The sequence below is a fragment of the Canis lupus genome, chromosome 27 (genome assembly GCF_048164855.1).
Source record: "Canis lupus baileyi chromosome 27, mCanLup2.hap1, whole genome shotgun sequence".
Lineage (NCBI taxonomy): Eukaryota > Metazoa > Chordata > Mammalia > Carnivora > Canidae > Canis > Canis lupus.
In genome coordinates this window covers 12,646,352-12,664,455 of record NC_132864.1, presented here as the reverse complement: position 1 = coordinate 12,664,455, position 18,104 = coordinate 12,646,352, and the positions used below count along the sequence as shown (strand labels likewise).

At 44.5% G+C, this 18,104-nt stretch overlaps 2 protein-coding genes across 8 annotated transcripts in view; one reads left to right on the top strand and one right to left on the bottom strand.

The window, feature by feature from the left end:
- RILPL2 (Rab interacting lysosomal protein like 2) overlaps positions 1 to 10,881 on the bottom strand; it is a 31,263-nt gene extending 20,382 nt beyond the window's left edge. Inside the window, exons 1-3 of one of the 4 annotated variants that reach the window (XR_012019128.1) lie at positions 10,195 to 10,881; positions 2,563 to 3,100; positions 1,249 to 2,312 (exon numbers count right to left, since the gene is read on the bottom strand). Coding sequence is in view for 2 of the 4 variants with exons in the window: in XM_072802225.1 (XP_072658326.1) it covers positions 2,949 to 3,100; positions 10,195 to 10,524 (482 nt within the window). In the remaining 2 variants the exon portion in view is untranslated. Of the gene's footprint in view, positions 1 to 1,248; positions 2,313 to 2,562; positions 3,101 to 10,194 lie in introns of those variants that run through there. The other 3 variants (XR_012019127.1, XM_072802225.1, XM_072802224.1) reach the window with 3 other exon arrangements.
- Positions 1 to 18,104, top strand: part of LOC140619198 (N-lysine methyltransferase KMT5A) — a 70,424-nt gene that overhangs the window by 34,436 nt on the left and 17,884 nt on the right. The window lies entirely within an intron of this gene.

Genomic DNA, 18,104 nt, shown 5'->3' with positions numbered 1-18,104 from the left:
ACCTTTTTGAACCATAGAACATCTTGGACATAATATTACCTTAACTCACGTTGCCATGAGCACTAATCAAAATGATGCTTGGAATACATTTAGAGTGCCTGCACGTAGCATGCACTGATAAATACTAGCTGGTGCTGAGTTTTCATTCTCTAAGGGAGAGAGAATCTCCCTCCTGTCACTAAGGGAATCTGCTTTGTTTAACTCAGTGGTTTCCCAGAATTATTCAACCACAGAGCTCCTTTTTTCTTTTTCTTTTTCGAGCCCCCTTTTCAAGAAGCACTTATATGAAAGAAAACATTTTGGGAAACAGGGTGCAGATGGATACAGCAAAGTCCAAACCCAGTACGTCAACAGCTTCTTATTTCTTCTCTCGCTTATCCTACAATCTTTCTCCTAGACATGTTATTTTTTTTTTCTTTTAGGATTTTATTTTTTAAAAGATTTTATTGATTTATTCATGAGAGACACACACACACAGAGAGAGAGAGAGAGAGAGAGAGGCAGAGACACAGGCAGAGGGAGAAGCAGGCTCCACGCAGGGAGCCTGACATGGGACTCGACCCTGGATCTCCAGGATCACACCCTGCGCTGAAGGCGGCGCTAAACCGCTGAGCCACCCGGGCTGCCCCTAGGATTTTATTCTTAAATAATCTCTACACCCAACATGGGGCTCACACTCATGATCCCAAGACCAAGAGTTGCATACTCCACCCACTGACTGAGCTAGCCGGGTGCTCCTATTGTGATCTTTTTAAGCTTTTAATTTTTAAAAAAGATTTAATGAGAGAGAGACAGAGTGAGCATGAGCAGGGGGAAGGTTAGAGGGAGAGGGAGAAGCAGGCTCCCTATGGAGCAGGGGGACTGATGCAGGACTCAATCCCAGGACTCTGGGATCACAACTTGAGCTGCAGGAAGATGCTTAACTGACTGAGCCACCCAGGCATCCCTGCTTTTAATTTTTATATAATTCCAAACTTACAGAAAAAGTTTAAGATTAATATGAAGAATTCCCATATACTCTTTACCCAGATCCCCCTATTATTATCTATTTATCTATCTACCTACCTACCTGCCTATCCATCCATCCATCCACCCATCCACCTATCCATCCATCCACACATCTGTCTTCTTTCTGAACCACCTGAGAGAAGCTGGAGACATGTTACTATCTTATTCCTAAATACTTCAGCATGTATTTCCAAAGAACAAGCACATTCTCTTACTTAATCAAGTAGTTCAGTTATCAAGTTACCATTTTGATATTTTATTTTTAAAGATTTATCTATTTGAGAAAGAGTGTAGGGGAGAGGGGTGGAGTCAGAGGAAGAGAGAATACTGAAGCAGATCCCTGCTGAGTACAGAGCTTGACACCTGGCTCCAGAACCCTGAGGTCAGACCTGAGCTGAAACAAAGGGTTGGATGCTCAACCAACTGTGCTGCCCAGGCAAACTTTTTTTTTTTTTTTTAAAGTAGGCTCCACACCCAATTCGGGGCTTGAACTCATGACCCCGAGATCAAGACTTACATGTTCTACTGCCTGAGCCAGCCAGGTGCCCCTCACATTTGCTCTTTTAAAACACTAAATCGGGGGTGCCTGGGTGGCTCAGTTGATAGAGCTTCTGACTTGTGATCTCAGGGTGGTGAGTTCAAGCCCATACTGAGCATGGGGCCTACTTAATAAATGAAACAGTAAATCAGATCTTGTCATTTCCTTGATTAAAACTTTCTGATGGGGCAGCCCCGGTGGCTCAACAGTTTAGCGCCGCCTTCAGCCCAGGGCGTGATCCTGGAGACCTGGGATCAAGTCTCCTATCAAGCTCCCTGCATGGAGCCTGCTTCTCCCTCTGCCTGTGTCTCTGCCCCCTCTCTCTCTGTGTGTCTTTCATGAATAAATAAATAAAATCTTAAAAAAAAAAAAAAAAAAAAACAACTTTCCAACGACTTCTCATTTCACATACAATAAAATTAGAGGTCCTTCCTGTGGCTCATAAGGCATACCTCTCATCCTCTACCTGTGTTCCAACTTCTACCATGTTGGGTCTCTTAAATTAGCCAAGCTGGTTCACATACTCTGAGCACTTCTCACTCTACTCTTGCCCTACGAATCTTTACATGGTTGGCTGCTTCTTGTCATCCACCTCAGAGGGATCTTCACTGACCACCCAATTAAAAATAGGCCCATCTCCCACCTCCAGCATTTTGCGTCATATGTCATCTTGGTTTTTTGTTGTTGTTGTTGTTGTTTATTGAGGGAGAGAAAAAGGAGGGGGGAGGTGCAGAGCAAGAGGGAGAGAGAAATAATCTTAAGAAGCCTCCATGCAAGAAAAAAAAAAAAAAAAAAAAAGGGGACGCCTGGGTGGCTCAGTGGCTGAGCATCTGCCTTCCGCTCAGGGCGTGATCCCAGGATCCAGGATTGAGTCCCGCATGGGGCTCCTTTCGGGGAGCCTGCTTCTCCCTCTGCCTGTGTCTCTGCCTCTCTCTCTCTCTCTCTCTCTCATAAATAAAGAAAATCTTAAAAAAGAAAAAAAAAAAAAAAAAAAAAAAAAAAAAAAAAAAAGAAGCCTCCATGCCCAGTAAGGAGCCCAATACAGGGCTTAATCACACAACCCCGAGATGATGACCTGAGCCAAAATCAAGAGTCAGACACCCAACTGACTGAGCCACCCAGGTACCCCTGTCACTTTGTTTTATATACTTTAGAGCACTTACTACCATTATGCTGTGTGTTATTTCAGACTTCCTTATCAATTGCCTATCTTCCCCCTAGACTAGCATGGCTTTCTCTGTTTTGTTCACTACTATACCGGTGCCAGGAATAGCACCTGGCATGTGGTAGGTCTTCAATAAACTGCCTGAGTGAACATCAGAACAAATACATAACATGTCAAGGATTTCCAGGCAGGGTCTGGCTCTGCGGTGCAGGAATGCCCAAAGCAGCAGAGCCCCACCTCTTATAGCACTGCAGCTCTTCCTGCACCACCATTAGCTGGGACTTGAGTTTGTTGCGCTCCTGGAGCACGTCCCTCAGCTCCTGTAGAGTGAAGCGTGGTCGGTTGGGATCTGTCAGGTCGACCACCATTTTGTCTGGTCCCAGGTTTACCTGTAAAAAAAGACGTTGGTCGCTTATACGGTTTCCCTTGTGAAGATGGACTGTTCACCCCAGAAAGGAAAATTCTGTTTTACTACTCCCAGGAACCCTATCAGCTGAGACACTGCCTGTTGGAAGCATCTGGTTAATGCGAAAGAAACAAAAGTTCTAAGTACAGTTCTCCAGCTCCTTGGAGAATGGCTGATTCCAGGTCTGGAATCAGGGAAAGCACGAGATGAACCTGAAGCCTTTCCTTGTGTAAGGAATGGAGACACCTCAAAATGACAGTTTGAAGGAGCTCCCGCTGGCCAGACTGAGATACTCAATTTGAGCATAAAAGTGAATAATAACAGGAATGGACAATAACACTCCACATAAAAGGAGAATTCAGGAGTTCATACGTAAAATTTAAAATTAATTAATTAATTAATTAATAGGGATGTGACGGTTAATTTTATGCATCTACCTGACCGGGCTAAGGGATGCCCAGATAGCTGGTTAAATGTTATTTCTTGGTGTGTCTGTGAAGGTGTTTCTGGAAGACGTTAATTAGCATTTGGATTGATGCAGGGAGTAAAGCAGATGGCCCCCCTAATGGGTGGGCGGGTATCATCCAATCCACCGAGGGCCCCAATAGAACAAAAGGTGGAAAGAGGGTGAATTCTAGCGGGACATCCTCCTTCTCCTGCCCTCAGACTTTGACACTCCCGGTTCTTGGGCTTTTGGTTCCAGACCAGGACTTAACCATCAGCTCACCAGATCACAGACTTCCTGGTTCTCCAGCTTGCAGCCTGCAGATTACAAGATTTCTCAGCCTCCATAACTTCATGAGCCAATTCCTCAAATAACTATCCTCTTTATATCATAGCTATATCTCCTAGTGGTTCTGTTTCTCTGGAGAACTCTGATTAATACAGGGAAGGAATGGGCAGCCCGGGTGGCTCAGCAGTTTAGCACCGCCTTGGGTCCAGGGCCTGATCCTGGAGACCCGGGATCGAGTCCCACATCAGGCTCCCTGCACAGAGCCTGCTTCTCCCTCTGCCTGTGTCTGTGCCTTCTCTCTCTCTCTGTCTCATGAATAAATAAATAAAATCTTTAAAAAAAATACAGGGAAGGAAATGGGGAATTTATAGCAAAAGGCCAATTAATGGATGTAGAAGATGAGAAAGTTGAAAAAATCATCCTTTTGGGGCACGTGGCTGACTCAGTCGGTAGAGCATGAGACTCTTGATCTTGGGGTTGTAAGTTCAAGCCCCATGTTAAGTGTAGAGATTACTTAAAAATAAAGTCATTCATTCATTCATTCATTCATTCGAGAGAGCAGAGAGCACAAGTGGGGAGTTGAGGGTGGAAAAGAGGAAGAAAAAAAAAAAAAAGGAAAAGAGGAAGAGGGAGAAGCAGACTCCTCGCCAAGCAGGGAGCCTGATGTGGGACTTGATCCAGGACCCCGAGATCATGACTTGAGTTGAAGGCAGATGCTTAACCGATGGAGCCACCCAGGCGCCCCCAAAATAAAATCTTTATCCTCCAAAAAAATCATCCCTTTTTTAACCAACTTAGTAATAATTGATTCAGCCAGGACTAGTGAATGGATCTAAACCTTTTGGGTAAAAGCTTGTTGGGGGAAAGAATATTTTGCAGTTTCAAAGTATTTTCCCACAACCACTTATGAATGACAAAGGAGAATAAAGGCACCTATACAATGCAGAAATCTAGCAGACACCACATTAGCTAAGTGATCAAGTTAACAACACCAATAATGACAATGTGAGTCAAATGTCTCCTGATACAAAGCACTGACTAGGACACAGAATCCCTTCAATGGTATTCCTGAAAAAAAAGAAAAATTTATATGGTATTCCTGCTAAACATGTATCACTTGAATTTACCCATAACACATTGGAACAAACCCAAATTGAAGGACATTCTACAAACCAACAGATACATAATCATCAAAAATGTCAGGGTCATAAAAGACAAGGAAAAGCTGAGGAACTGTTCTAGATTCAAGGCAACTAAAGACATGTGTCAACCAAAAGTACTGTGTAGGGATGCCTGGGTGGCTCAGCAGTTTGGCACCTGCCTTCAGCCCAGGGCAAGATCCTGGGGTCCCAGGATTGGGTCCCATGTCGGGTTCCTTGCATGGAGCCTGCTTCTCCCTCTGCCTGCATCTCTGCCTTTCTCTCTGTATCTCTTATGAATGAATAAATAAAATCTTTAATACAAAACAAAAGTACTGCGTAACCCTGGACCGGATCCTGCACCAGAAAAAAGATGCTGTAAAGGATATTATTGTGAATTTTGAATAGGGATAGTATATTAGGTCTTTGTATTCTATTCACCTTTTTCTGCTAAATTTGATCATTTATTTGTGGCTACACAATAATATGTCTTGTGAGATACCCACTGAAGTATTTAGGGTAAAGGGCCCTAATCTTTTACTAATCCTACAACTAACATAATGTCCCTCAAATAGTTGAGAAGGGGGCACCTGGGTGGCTCAGTGGTTGAGTGTCTGCCTTTGGCTCAGGTCATGATCCTAGGGTCTTGGGATTGAGCCCCACCTCAGGCTCCCTGCTCAGTGGGGAGTCTGCTTTTCCCTTTCCTTCTGCTGCTCCCCCTGCTTGTGCTCTCTGTCTCTCAAGTAAATAAATAAAATCTTAAAAATAAAACCAAAACAGTTGAGAAAAACTGAATATATAATACAGATACGGGATCCCTGGGTGGCGCAGCGGTTTAGCGCCTGCCTTTGGCCCAGGGCGCGATCCTGGAGATCCGGGACCGAATCCCACATCGGGCTCCCGGTGCATGGAGCCTGCTTCTCCCTCTGCCTATGTCTCTGCCTCTCTCTCTCTCTCTCTCTCTGTGTGACTATCATAAATAAATAAAAATTAAAAAAAACATAATACAGATACATATTATTTCTGTATATGCGCATATATATTACATATATGCGGTTTTGTGTGTATGTATAAATACTTTGGTGTATATCTTCTTTTTTATTTAAAGGTTTTATTTATTTGAGAGAGTAAAAGAGAGCATGAGGTGAGGGGCAGAGGGAGAGGGAGAAGCAGGCTCCCTACTGAGCAGGAAGCCTGACATGGAGCTGATCCCAGGACTCCAAGATCATGACCTGAGCCAAAATCAGAAACTTAACCGACTGAGCCACCCAGGTGCCCCTGGTGTATATCTTCAAAGACACACTACACACACACAAAACTGAATACAACACCTGAATCCAGGTGAAAGGTATACAGGTGTCCCTTGTGCTTTTCTTACAACTCTTCCGTAGGTTTGAAATGTTTTCAACCTAAAATTTAAGCAAAGGTTTGAAAACAACTTACATGTCCATGAATAGAAACCCAGTTAAAGGGATCCCTGGGTGGCGCAGCGGTTTGGCGCCTGCCTTTGGCCCAGGGCGCGATCCTGGAGACCCAGGATCGAATCCCACATCGGGCTCCCGGTGCATGGAGCCTGCTTCTCCCTCTGCCTGTGTCTCTGCCTCTCTCTCTCTCTCTCTCTCTCTCTGTGTGTGTGTGTGTGTGACTATCATAAATAAATATAAAAAAAAAAAAACTATTTAAAAAAAAAAAAAAAAAAGAAAGAAACCCAGTTAAATAAAAACTAAGGCACGACAACACTGGAACTTTCTGCAGGTGACAGAACAAGGTGCAATATAAAGAGAAACATAACAGTGACCATGTTCCTCTTGTCAGACTGACAAGGATCAGTGTTGTAAGGGCTGTGGGGAAGCAGACCCCAGCACTGATTGCCAGAAGACTGGGTCTCCTTAGCCTCTGTGAAGTGCAATTTAGCATTACATATTATCCAAATTTCAAATGCTTTATTTATTTATTTATTTATTTATTTATTTATTTATTTTGCTCCTTCCCTTTAATCCAGTGAGTCTGGTCCCTCTAGGCATTCTCCCTCAGGAGCCAAATGTTAGGATTTTCTGTTAGGATTTTTTGTTGTTGTCTGGAATGTGATGGTTGCACAACATGAATGTACTTAATGACACTTAAGTATGCTCTTAAAAACGGTTAAGGTGGTAAAATTTAAATGTACTTTGTCACAATTAAAAATAACTTAAAAAGAAAAAGAAAAAAATAAGGTGTATTTTTATGAACTGCCTAGTGGCACTAAACACTCAATTCTTTCTGCCCTTTACCCCATCCCTGCTCTTAAGACTGCAATTTGGGAGGCAAATGCCATCTCATCTGCTAGCTGATAAAGCTTGTCCACTGAGCCCTATACAAAGAACTCACCCAGCCTCTGTGCAGAGTATGCTGTACACAGTCTGTAGCGGGGCTCCCTCCACATCCTTGTTCCTGGGGTTGGAGGTGGCAGGGATGAGCTCAGAATGTGAGCTGAGCCATCCTGAGCAAGTCATTTAACTTCTCTTGAGTTTCAAAAGGCAGGCTATAAATCATGATACTCAACTATCTCATATGACAGACACGGAAGTTGAACTGTATCTACAAAGACAGTTGTTACCAGGATGAATGAGTAGGTGAAATAAGTGCATAAGGGAAGTGACCAGAAACCCTCACTCTTTTTCCCCTGTGAATGTCAGCGACTCTCTTCCTGTTGTCCTTTCCTGGCACACTTCTCAGCTTGTGATCTTGTACTGTGATTCTAGAGGTATGGGAGTCTTACCTCTCCCACTAGACATGAGTTTTGTGAAGGCAGGGTCCTTGACTAATGTATCACTTCAGCCCCAGGGTCCAGCACCATGCCATCACTCATCAAATGTCATTCCAACAAATAAGGTCAAATGTGTATTCCGTGCGTGGTGGGCTTTTTTAAAAAGATATTATTTATTTATTTGAGAGATACAGAAATAGCAACAGAGATAGAGAGAATACAAGCAGAAGCAGGCTCTCCACTCTATCGGAATCGATCCCAGGACCCTGAGATCAGGAGCTGAAGCTCCTGACCCTGAGCTGAAGGCAGATGCTTAACCGACTGAGCCACCCAGGCACCCGTTCGTGTGTGGTGGTTAAGACTGGAATCTCTGAGTTTAAATCCTGCCTTCACCTCTTACATGCAGTAAGTCCTCTGGCAAATTATTTAACTGTTCTAAGCATCCATTTCTGTAAAATGGATATACTAATAGTAAGAGGATTAAATGAGATAGTCCACTTAGAACAGCTTTGTTTTTTTTTTTTTTTTCAGCTTTGTTTTTTAACTGTAGCTGGAGACCCATCAGTAATTCATATTGATTTAATCAATTGCAACAAGAATTTAAAAACTCACAAAAATGGAATAGGCAAGTACGATTCTGTATCATATTTAATAAGGGTAAGTTAGGATAAATTGTTTCTTAAAACTTTTGTTTCATCAATATTGGAAAGTGATATAATGGGTAATTTTGTAAAATGGAGGTATAACATACATGCATTAACCTTGAGTTTATAGCTTGATGATTTTTTTAAAAATTATTTATGTATTTTAAGTAATCTCTACCTTCAACGTGGGGCTCGAACTCATGATCCCCCAACCCCACATCAAGAGTCACATGCTTCTCTGATTCAGCCAGCCAGGTGCCCCTAGTTTGGTGACTTTTTAAAGATACTTTATTTATTTTAGAGAGAGAGCAGGGGAGGAACAGAAAGAAAGGGAGAGGGAAAAGGAGAGAATCTTCAGCAGACTTCCCACTGAGGGTGGAGCCCCCACCAGGGACTGGGTCCCAGAACCCTCAGATCATGACCTGAGCCAAAACCAAGAGTCTGGCATTTAAGCCACCGAGCCACCCAGGCACCCCTTAGCATAGGTGTACACCCATGCAATCACCCTCCTCCCACTCTCCCTACCTGGGGTTACCATCAATCCGTCTTCTATAAATACAGATTATTTTGCCTGTTCCTGGATTTCACATAAATATATAGTAGGCTCTCTTTTGTGCCTGGCTCCTGTCTCTAAGTGTAACATCTGTGAGAGTCACGCACACAATTGAGTATATCAGCTCTGCTCGTTCTCACTGCAGTGTAAGTATTCCACTGTGTGACTATACCACAATTTTAAAATCCATTCTCCTGTTGTACTTATTACAGTTTGGCACAATTCTGGATAAAGGTGCTCTGAACATTTTTTTTTTAAGACATTACTTTTTTAATTTTAATTTTATTTTTTAAAAGATTTTATTTAAGGGGATCCCTGGGTGGCTCAGCGGTTTAGCGCCTGCCTTTGGCCCAGGGCGCGATCCTGGAGTCCCGGGATCGAGTCCCACGTCGGGCTCCCAGCATGGAGCCTGCTTCTCCCTCCTCCTGTGTCTCTGCCTCTCTCTCTATGTCTATCATAAATAAATAAATATTAAAAAATTAAAAAAAAAGATTTTATTTAAAAAAAAAGATTTTATTTATTTATTTCTGAGAATACACAGAGAGGAGAGAGATAAGCAGAGACGCAGAGGGAGAAGCAGGCGCCATGCAAGGAGCCGGACGTGGGACTCGATGCCCGGTCTCCAGGATCAGGCCCTGGGAGGAAGGCGGCGCTAAACCGCTTGAGCCACTCGGGCTGCCCTAAAGACATACTTTTTTAAAAAAGATTTTATTTGTTTATTCACGAGAGCTGGGGCGGGGGGGAGGGGCAGACATAGGCAGAATGAGCTCCCATAGGGAGCCCGATGCAGGACTCGATCCCAGGATTCCGGGATCAGGGGACCCGAGCTGAAGGCAAACCCGCAACCACTGAACCACCCAGGTGTCCCTAAAATTTATTTCTTACTCTAAGTCAAGATTCTCGAAATCTGACGGAGCGTGTTGGAAATGCAGATTCTCAGGTCCCACTCCAGACCTGCTGAATGAGAAACTCTGGGGCTCGGGCCCATCAATCTGTGCTTTAACGAACACTCCTGGTGGTTTCCCTGCACGCCGAAGCCTGAGAGCCGCTGCCTTAGGTCAAAAATGCTGGAGGCCCCTGATTCGGAACAAACGCAGCAAGGGCTCAGCACCTAGTAAGTGCTCAATAAACGGACCCATAAGAATGCTGCAAACCTGAGGGCTGGAGAGGCGCTGTGGCTGCTTTCGGGGGCTCGGGGCCCCCGAGTGCGTCCTCCCAGCCAGCCCAGGCTGCTCCCGCCGGACCCTGGCTCCCGCACTCACCTCCTGGACCGCCGCAGAGCCCTCCGTCCGCAGCCCCTCCACCTCCTTCCTGAGGCTGTCCCTCTCCATTCTCAGCTCCTCCACCACCAGGTTGCCCTCATTCACCAGCGTCTCCAGCATCTCCAGGACGCGGACGATCTTGAACTGCAGCTGTGTCACCCGAGGGTCGCTGCCCAGGGCCATCAGCTCGCGGCCGATCACGTAGGAGATGTCATACACGTCCTCGGCGGTCAGCTGGAAGGGGCTCTTGCCCAAAGCCCCCTCGGGCCCACATTCGTCCCCTTCTTCCTCCTCTTCCTCCTCCTCCTCTCGCAAAGGGGGCTCCTCCATGGCCACCCAGACCACTCAGCCACAAGAGCCGCTTTCTCAGAATCTCCAAACTTACAACTTCCTCCCGGCGCAGAGAACTTTCCGCTGGGTTGAGACCCTGCCTGCTCGGGGCGGGGGATGGCCGGGAGCGGCCAATCCGCGGCCGAGGGGTGGGCCCGGGGCGCAAAGGCCGCGCCCGGAGACTCCCAGGCCCGCACGATGGGTGCGCCCGCCCCGCTGGGTCCGGCGCAGGAGGGCGGGCTCCAGGATGTTGTCTGGGTGCACGAGAAGACAACACAAAGGGACGACGGCCAAGTAGAGGAACGGGGAGGTTAAAGGGTGACCGCGGTGACTGCCGGCTGGGAGCTGCTGCAAACCGGGTGGGGGAGGGGCGGCCACTGAACCCCGCCCCCTGGTGACCAAGGCCGCCGCGGCCGGGTTTCCATGGAGACGGGGGCGGAGTTTCCACGGGGAGTCCCAGAACGCGGGCAGCATGCGCACCGCTTTTTCCTCTCTGTGCTCAAGCTTTCCAGCCATAGATTTTGCATTCTCCGTGGAGGAAGATCCGGGTCTCTGTTTGGCGGGTATTTTCAGAAGCTTGCAGCAAAACAGGACAGCTGTTGGTGTCTGCGCGTGGGAGTCAAGAGACCTGGGTTGCACAAGAGTCCTGGGCCCATTGTCGCCAGTGGCCTCTGCCTCTCAGTAAAGTGGAGAATCCCTGCGCGATGCCCTTTGCGGACTACTGGGTCTCTCTCCTTAGCGTTGCAGCCTTGACAAGTTACTTAACCCTCAGTTCCCTGCTCAGTGAATAAAAGTACCTACGTGGTAAGGTTGCTGCAGGAACAGACGAGGTCATGAGACAATACGTGTGACAAAAGCACTTCGGGAGTTACCCAAAACAGTGCTCGCTTTGGCAGCACATATTCTAAAAATGGGAGTTACTCAAAACATGTTAGCTGGTGTTTGTCATTATGTCCTCCAATAAACATGAAACTTGTGCGGGAGATACGTGGCACGTGGGTTGGGGTGGAAGAAGTAATAAAACAAAAATCATTCTCTGCTTTGAAAATTAGAAAGCATTATACAGACAGGGTTAGTAAGAATATTAGCAGTGTGGATTACAAAACAGTTATTTTAGGTTTGATTCGAACTTTGTAATAGTCATAGGCAGAAAACTTAGCAGTGGAGCCTGCCCTTTTCCCAGGAATATATTGCTAGCTTTCTTTGTGGTAGATACACCTGATTTTCTCTACACTGAGGTTCTAGCATCACTATGTTGAGTGGCCAAGGATTAAAATAAGCAAAAAGCAAAGCAGGCAAACAAAATAGACACCATTTTCAGAGGGTACAATATTCTAATAATCAAAGCCAGGCTTCTGGGCTCAGTAAACCATAAATCAAGCAGATATGACTACACCTAGTCATTAAATAAGGAGATAAAATGTTAGGCTTGCCATAAATAAAATATGGTATATCCATACAATGGAATATTATTCCACCATCAAAAGAAATGAAGGAATAGAATAGAGTGCCCAGAAATTTGGTAAATTTTCAACAAGGGTGCCAAGAATGCTATCATTTGAAAATCCTGCTTCCGAGGTTGGCCCTTGGCTAGGATCAGGGAACTTGTGTTTGGGGAGGGTTCCTACCACCCCAACTGATAAGGGTAGATCAGTGTGCCTTAATTGTTTATGCAAATAACATAGTTTACTGGCTTTCTTGTTGGGAGTATGGAATTTTGGTATGCACTAGGCAGAAGGTACCTGCATGACAAGCTCTCTTAGAAACTTTTGGCACAGTCTCTAATGAGCTTCTCTCATAGACAACATTTCACAGATGTTATAAATCATTACTAGGAAGTTATGCTAAGTCAAGCCAGTTACAAAAGACCTCCTATTGTATGATTCCATCTACGTGAGATGTCCAGAATAGGCAAATCCATAGAGACAGAGCATCTACTATATGCAAAGTCTGTAGTGTTGTAGTCAATGAAGCTGTGGAGTTAAGCAGTCTTTGACCTGAACCTCACAATTAATACTTGCTGGTACATAAGTTTGATCAAGTTCCCTAATTTTCCCAAATCCAATTCTTCGGTGTAAACTGGGAAAAAGAAAAATATTCTCCAAGGGTTGTGTGAGGGTTAGATAAGATAATGCATGAAAAGTGCCTAGTCCAGGGCCTACCACATAGATGCTGTCTATTATTGGCTATTATAATAAAATGCTAATAATCTTAACTCTTAGACATCTCATAGAATTCAACAATCTGTTGAGAACTAATCATGATCCTTCTTTCTCCATTGGAAAATCATGCAAACAATTATGAGTTACAACAGAGATTTTTACAGTGTACTCCCCAGAACGCCAGCATTGGGATCACCTGGAAACTTTTCAGCAATGCAAATTCTTGACCCACTGAATCAGAGACTTTGGGAGTGGGCCCCAGCAATCTGTTTGCACAGCCCTCCAGATAATTCTTTTCTTTAAGATTTTATTTATTTATTTATTCATGAGAGACACACACACACACAGAGGCAGAGACACAGGCAGAGGGAGAAGCAGGCTCTGTTCAGGGAGCCTGACATGGGACTCGATCCCAGGACTCCAGGATCAGGCCCTGGGCTGAATCAGGTGGCGCTAAACCGCTGAGCCACGCGGGCTGCCCCCTCCAGATAATTCTTCTTAATAGTAAATAATAGCACAGTATTTAAAGGGGTGGTTTCTAGACCAGATCACAAGCGTTCAGATTGTGATTGACTCTGCCACTTGTAAGCTGTGTGATGTTAGGCAAGTAAATTGTGCTTCTACTCCGCAGCTCACTTTTCCCAGCTATAATACGGGGATAAGGATAAAATCTAGTTTGTGAGATTGTCGTGAAGTGCTTTAGAACAGTGTCTGTCAAAAAATAAATAAATAGGGATCCCTGGGTGGCGCAGCGGTTTTGCGCCTGCCTTTGGCCCAGGGCGCGATCCTGGAGATCCGGGATCGAATCCCACGTCAGGCTCCCGGTACATGGAGCCTGCTTCTCCCTCTGCCTGTGTCTCTGCCTCTCTCTCTCTCTCTGTGACTATCATAAATAAATAAAAACGTAAAAAAAAAAATAAATAAATAAATAAATAAATAAATAAATAAAAGGGGAGGGGGACACCTGGGTGGCTCAGCGGTTGAGCATCTGCCTTCAGCCCAGGGCATGATCCTAGAGTCCCAGGATGGAGTCCCACATCGGGCTCCCTGCATGGAGCCTGCTTCTCCTCCCTCTGCCTATGTCTCTGCTTCTCTCTTTCTATGTCTCTCACGAATAAATAAATTAAATCTTAAAAAAAAAAAGTCTGTCACATAGTAAGTGCTCAATAGATGTTGGCTATTATTATTACCATTTTAAAATATTTTATTTATTTATTTATTTATTTATTTATTTATTTATTTATTTATTTATTTATTTATAACAAGTGGGAGGAGGGGCAGAGGCAGAGGAAGAAAGAGAATCTCCAGTAGACTCTGTGCTGAGCACTGAGCCTAATGTGGGTCTCGATCTCACAACCAACCCTGAGGTTACTACCTGAGCCAAAATCAAGAGTTGGATGCTCAACTGACTGAGACACCCAGGTGCCCATTTGTCAGCTATTATTATTATAAGCTACTTTTATTATAAGCTACTTTATTACTATTATAAGCTACTTTACTGAATATGAAATATAAGAAATTTCCCAAGTTCATATAATAATTGGGGAACAAGATATGGAAAGCTGGATTAGCAATGTAGAATATGTTTACTTTTTTAGTCATGAGATATATCATTATACAAAGATTTATTTATTTATTTATAAATTTGTTTATTCATGAGAGATACACGGAGAGAGGCAGAGACACAGGCAGAGGGAGAATCAGGCTCCCAGTAGGGAGCCTGATGTGGGACTCGATCTTGGGACCAGGATCATGCCCTGAACCAAAGGCAGACGCTTAACTGCTGAGCCACCCAAGCGTCACTATACAGTTTTTTAAATAATTTTTAAAATAATTTTTTAAATATTTATTTATTTATGATAGACATAGAGAGAGAGAGAGAGAGGCAGAGACACAGGAGGAGGGAGAAGCAGGCTCCATGCCGGGAGCCCAACGCGGGACTCGATCCTGGGACTCCAGGATCGCACCCTGGGCCAAAGACAGGCGCTAAACCACTGAGCCACCCAGGGATCCCCTAAAAATAATTTCAAAAACATTCTTCCTCTGAGATTTAAGACCATGCATGCATCTGCATTCATCCTCCCACCCACCCCTGCTCCTTTGAATAGAAACCAGACTGCAAAAGCCCATAAGGTCATGCCTTATGGTTAAACAAAGGAAAAAGTGATGTGGAAAACAAAAGTAGTGGGTGAGTCACACTTAATAAAAAAGGAGCTATAAATGTTTGCAGCCTAATGCCCCCAATAGGAAGGTTCCATTAGCAGCACCTGGCTGGCTCAGTTGGAAAATTGTGCAATGCTTGATCTTGGGGTCATGAGTTCAAGTCTCACATTGGGTGTAGAGTTTACTTAAGTTAATAAAACTTTTAAAACAAAGAAGAAAAGTTCCTTTAAAAAATATCTGGTGGAAAAAAAAATATCTGGTGGTCTTATTGATGTAGTTTTGGTATATAGGTGAGGTCCAGAGCCGATGGCCAAGAAAGAATTCTTGAGACGTCTTTGGTGCAAAGAGATGGTTTTATTAAAGCATAGGGACAAGACCTGTGGACAGAAGGAGCTGCTGCGCCAGAGTTCTGAGGGATGATTGATTATATACTCTGGAGTTGTGGGGGGATAAGGAAAAGGGAGGTATTCAAAAGAATTTTTGTATGCTAAAGAAGACCTAAAAGATATTGGAGGCCTTGCCATTGTCAAATTAAGATTGTCCCTCTAGTAAAGCATAACATTAAGACAGTTGGGATTTTCCTTCTGAAAGTTAGGTTATTGATCTGAATGCTTTTATTGATAAGAATGTTTTTGGGGGGGCCACTGGGTGGCTCAGTTGGTTAGGTGTCTGCCTTTGGCTCGGGTGTTTTTTTTTTTTAAATTTTTAATTTATTTATTCATGAGAGACACACAGAGAGAGGCAGAGACAGAGGCAGAGGGAGGAGAAGCAGGCTGCTCCATGCAGGAAGCCTGATGTGGGACTCGATCCCAGGACTCTGGGATCAGACCTGAGCCAAAGGATCAGACCACTGAGCCACCCAGGCATCAGACTCAGGTGTTGATCTTGGGATCCTAGCATTTGAGCCCCGCACTGGGCTCCCTGCTCAGTGGGGAGTCTGCTTCTCCTTCTCTCTCTGTCCCTCCCCCTGCTCATGCTCTCTCTCTCTCAAATAAATAAATAATCTTTAAAAAAACAGAATGCTTTTTTTTCTTGTAAATCACTAAGACATTTTGTAAACTCAAGGAGACTTGTCTTGCAGGACTATGATCTCTATTAGTTAACCATTTATTTTTCCCTTCCTTAGCTTTAGGGCAGCCAGGAATGCCTGAGGAAGGTCACACAGGTCCCACCTAGGAGTGGGGGAAGGAAGGTAGTCAGGTGTCAGCTTGTGCTTTGTCCTCAGCTTGCTTTTTACTCCCTCAAAACTATTTTGATACATCAAGTAGAGTAAGTCTTATGCTCCTTCTGAATACCTGTGGCACTATTTATTTTCTGAGTGGTACACTCAGTATGGCTTTCTTCCTGTTCTCCACATTATTTTCAGGTCTTCTTATCCTTAAATAATGCACCAAAACAGCAAGGATTTTGGAGATTTTCCAGTTTGGCTTAAATGCCTGCAATCCAGGGTCAGTGACTTCATCCCTAGGAGTTGTAGTTCTTTAGAAAAGAATCTGGTTGCAGGAAGAGTGGAGCCCTGGGCACTAGTTTTGAATCTGTTTGCTTAGGAGCATACTTTTTAAATTTTGTTTTGTTTTGAACTTAGGTGAAATGTTTATTCATGGTAGTGAGTGGGTCATGAAGAAGCATTAAAGGAGATTTTCAGGAAGGTAATACAATCCTCCACCACACCCTTCAGGCCTGCTCTTGTACTCTGGAATGTAAAAATATACTCCTTAAAGAGTTGTTGAGACAATGAAATGAGCCTAGCCCAGTGACAGGGAGGTTTGCTTTATGATTCTACTAGCGTGGGATGCCTGGGTGGCTGAGCGGTTTAGCGATGCTTTCAGTCCAGGGTGTGATCCTGGAGACCCAGGATCAAGTCCCATGTCGGGCTCCTTGCATGGAGCCTGCTTCTCCCTCTGCCTGTGTGTGTCTCTCTCTCTCTTTGTGTCTCTCATGAATAAATAAAGATTTTATTTTGTAAGATGGAGTCAGGGTTGTTAACCCTTCCCTGGCCTCTTCTCTTCTTCATTTCCCTATTTTGGTCACTGGCATGTGAAATATTAACACTGGATCAAATATGGTGGGGGAAATTCATTACAGTGGAGTCCTTCATTGCCCAAGGCTGCTGCTCATTGCCATTGCCACTGGCTGCTACTTGGGGTCCATCTAGTCCCTCTTATGAGTCATCAGGGCATAGGGTTGGAGCAGTACATACAGAAGGCTGACACATAATAATCAGCTTAGGAGTGGAAGAAGAGAAAGAAGCAATTCTGGAAATAAGCAGAGGTTTTTTTTTGTTTTTGTTTTTGTTTTTAAGTAGGCCCACGCCCAGCATGGAGTCCAATATGGGGCTTGAACTCAGACCCTAAGATCAAGACCTGAGCTGAGATCCCAAGTCTGATTCTTGGGATCCCTGGGTGGCTCATGGTTGAGCACCTGCCTTTGGCCCAGGGCAGGATCCTGGAGTCCCTGGATAGAGTCCCACATCAGGCTCCCTGCAGGGAGCCTACTTCTCCTGCCTGTTTCTGCCGTGCTTTCTCTGTCTCTGTGTCTCTCATGAATAAATAAATAAAATCTTTTTTTTTAAAGAGTCTTAACCAATTGAGCCACCTAGGAACCCCTAGAAAGAGTATTTTATATAGCAATCAGATGCTTAATCCCCAAATTAATAATACCACACAGTACTGTAGTCCAGATTTTTTAAAAGAATTTTATTTTTTAAAAGATTTATTTATTTCAGACAGAGGGGAGAGTGGCAGAGGGAGAGAGAATCTCAAGCAGACCCCATGCTGAGCTCAGAGCCCAATGCGGGGCTCTATCCCAGGACCCTGAGATCACAATCTAAACTGCAATCAAGAGTCGGATGCTTAACTGACTGAGCTCCAGGCACCCCTTAAGATTTTATTTTTAAGTAATGTCTATACCCAACATGGGGCTTAAACCTATGACCCTGAGATCAAGAGTCGCATACTCCACCAACTGAGCCAGCTCCTGTAATCCAGATTGAAGGATATTTCCTATATTGCCAGGAAACCAACTAAAGAGATAAGATAACGGTAGGTAACTTTTTTTTTTTTTTTTTTTTTTTATGATAGTCACACACACAGAGAGAGAGAGAGAGAGAGAGAGAGGCAGAGACACAGGCAGAGAGAGAAGCAGGCTCCATGCACCGGGAGCCCAACGTGGGATTCGATCCCGGGTCTCCAGGATCGCGCCCTGGGCCAAAGGCAGGCGCCAAACCGCTGCGCCACCCAGGGATCCCGGTAGGTA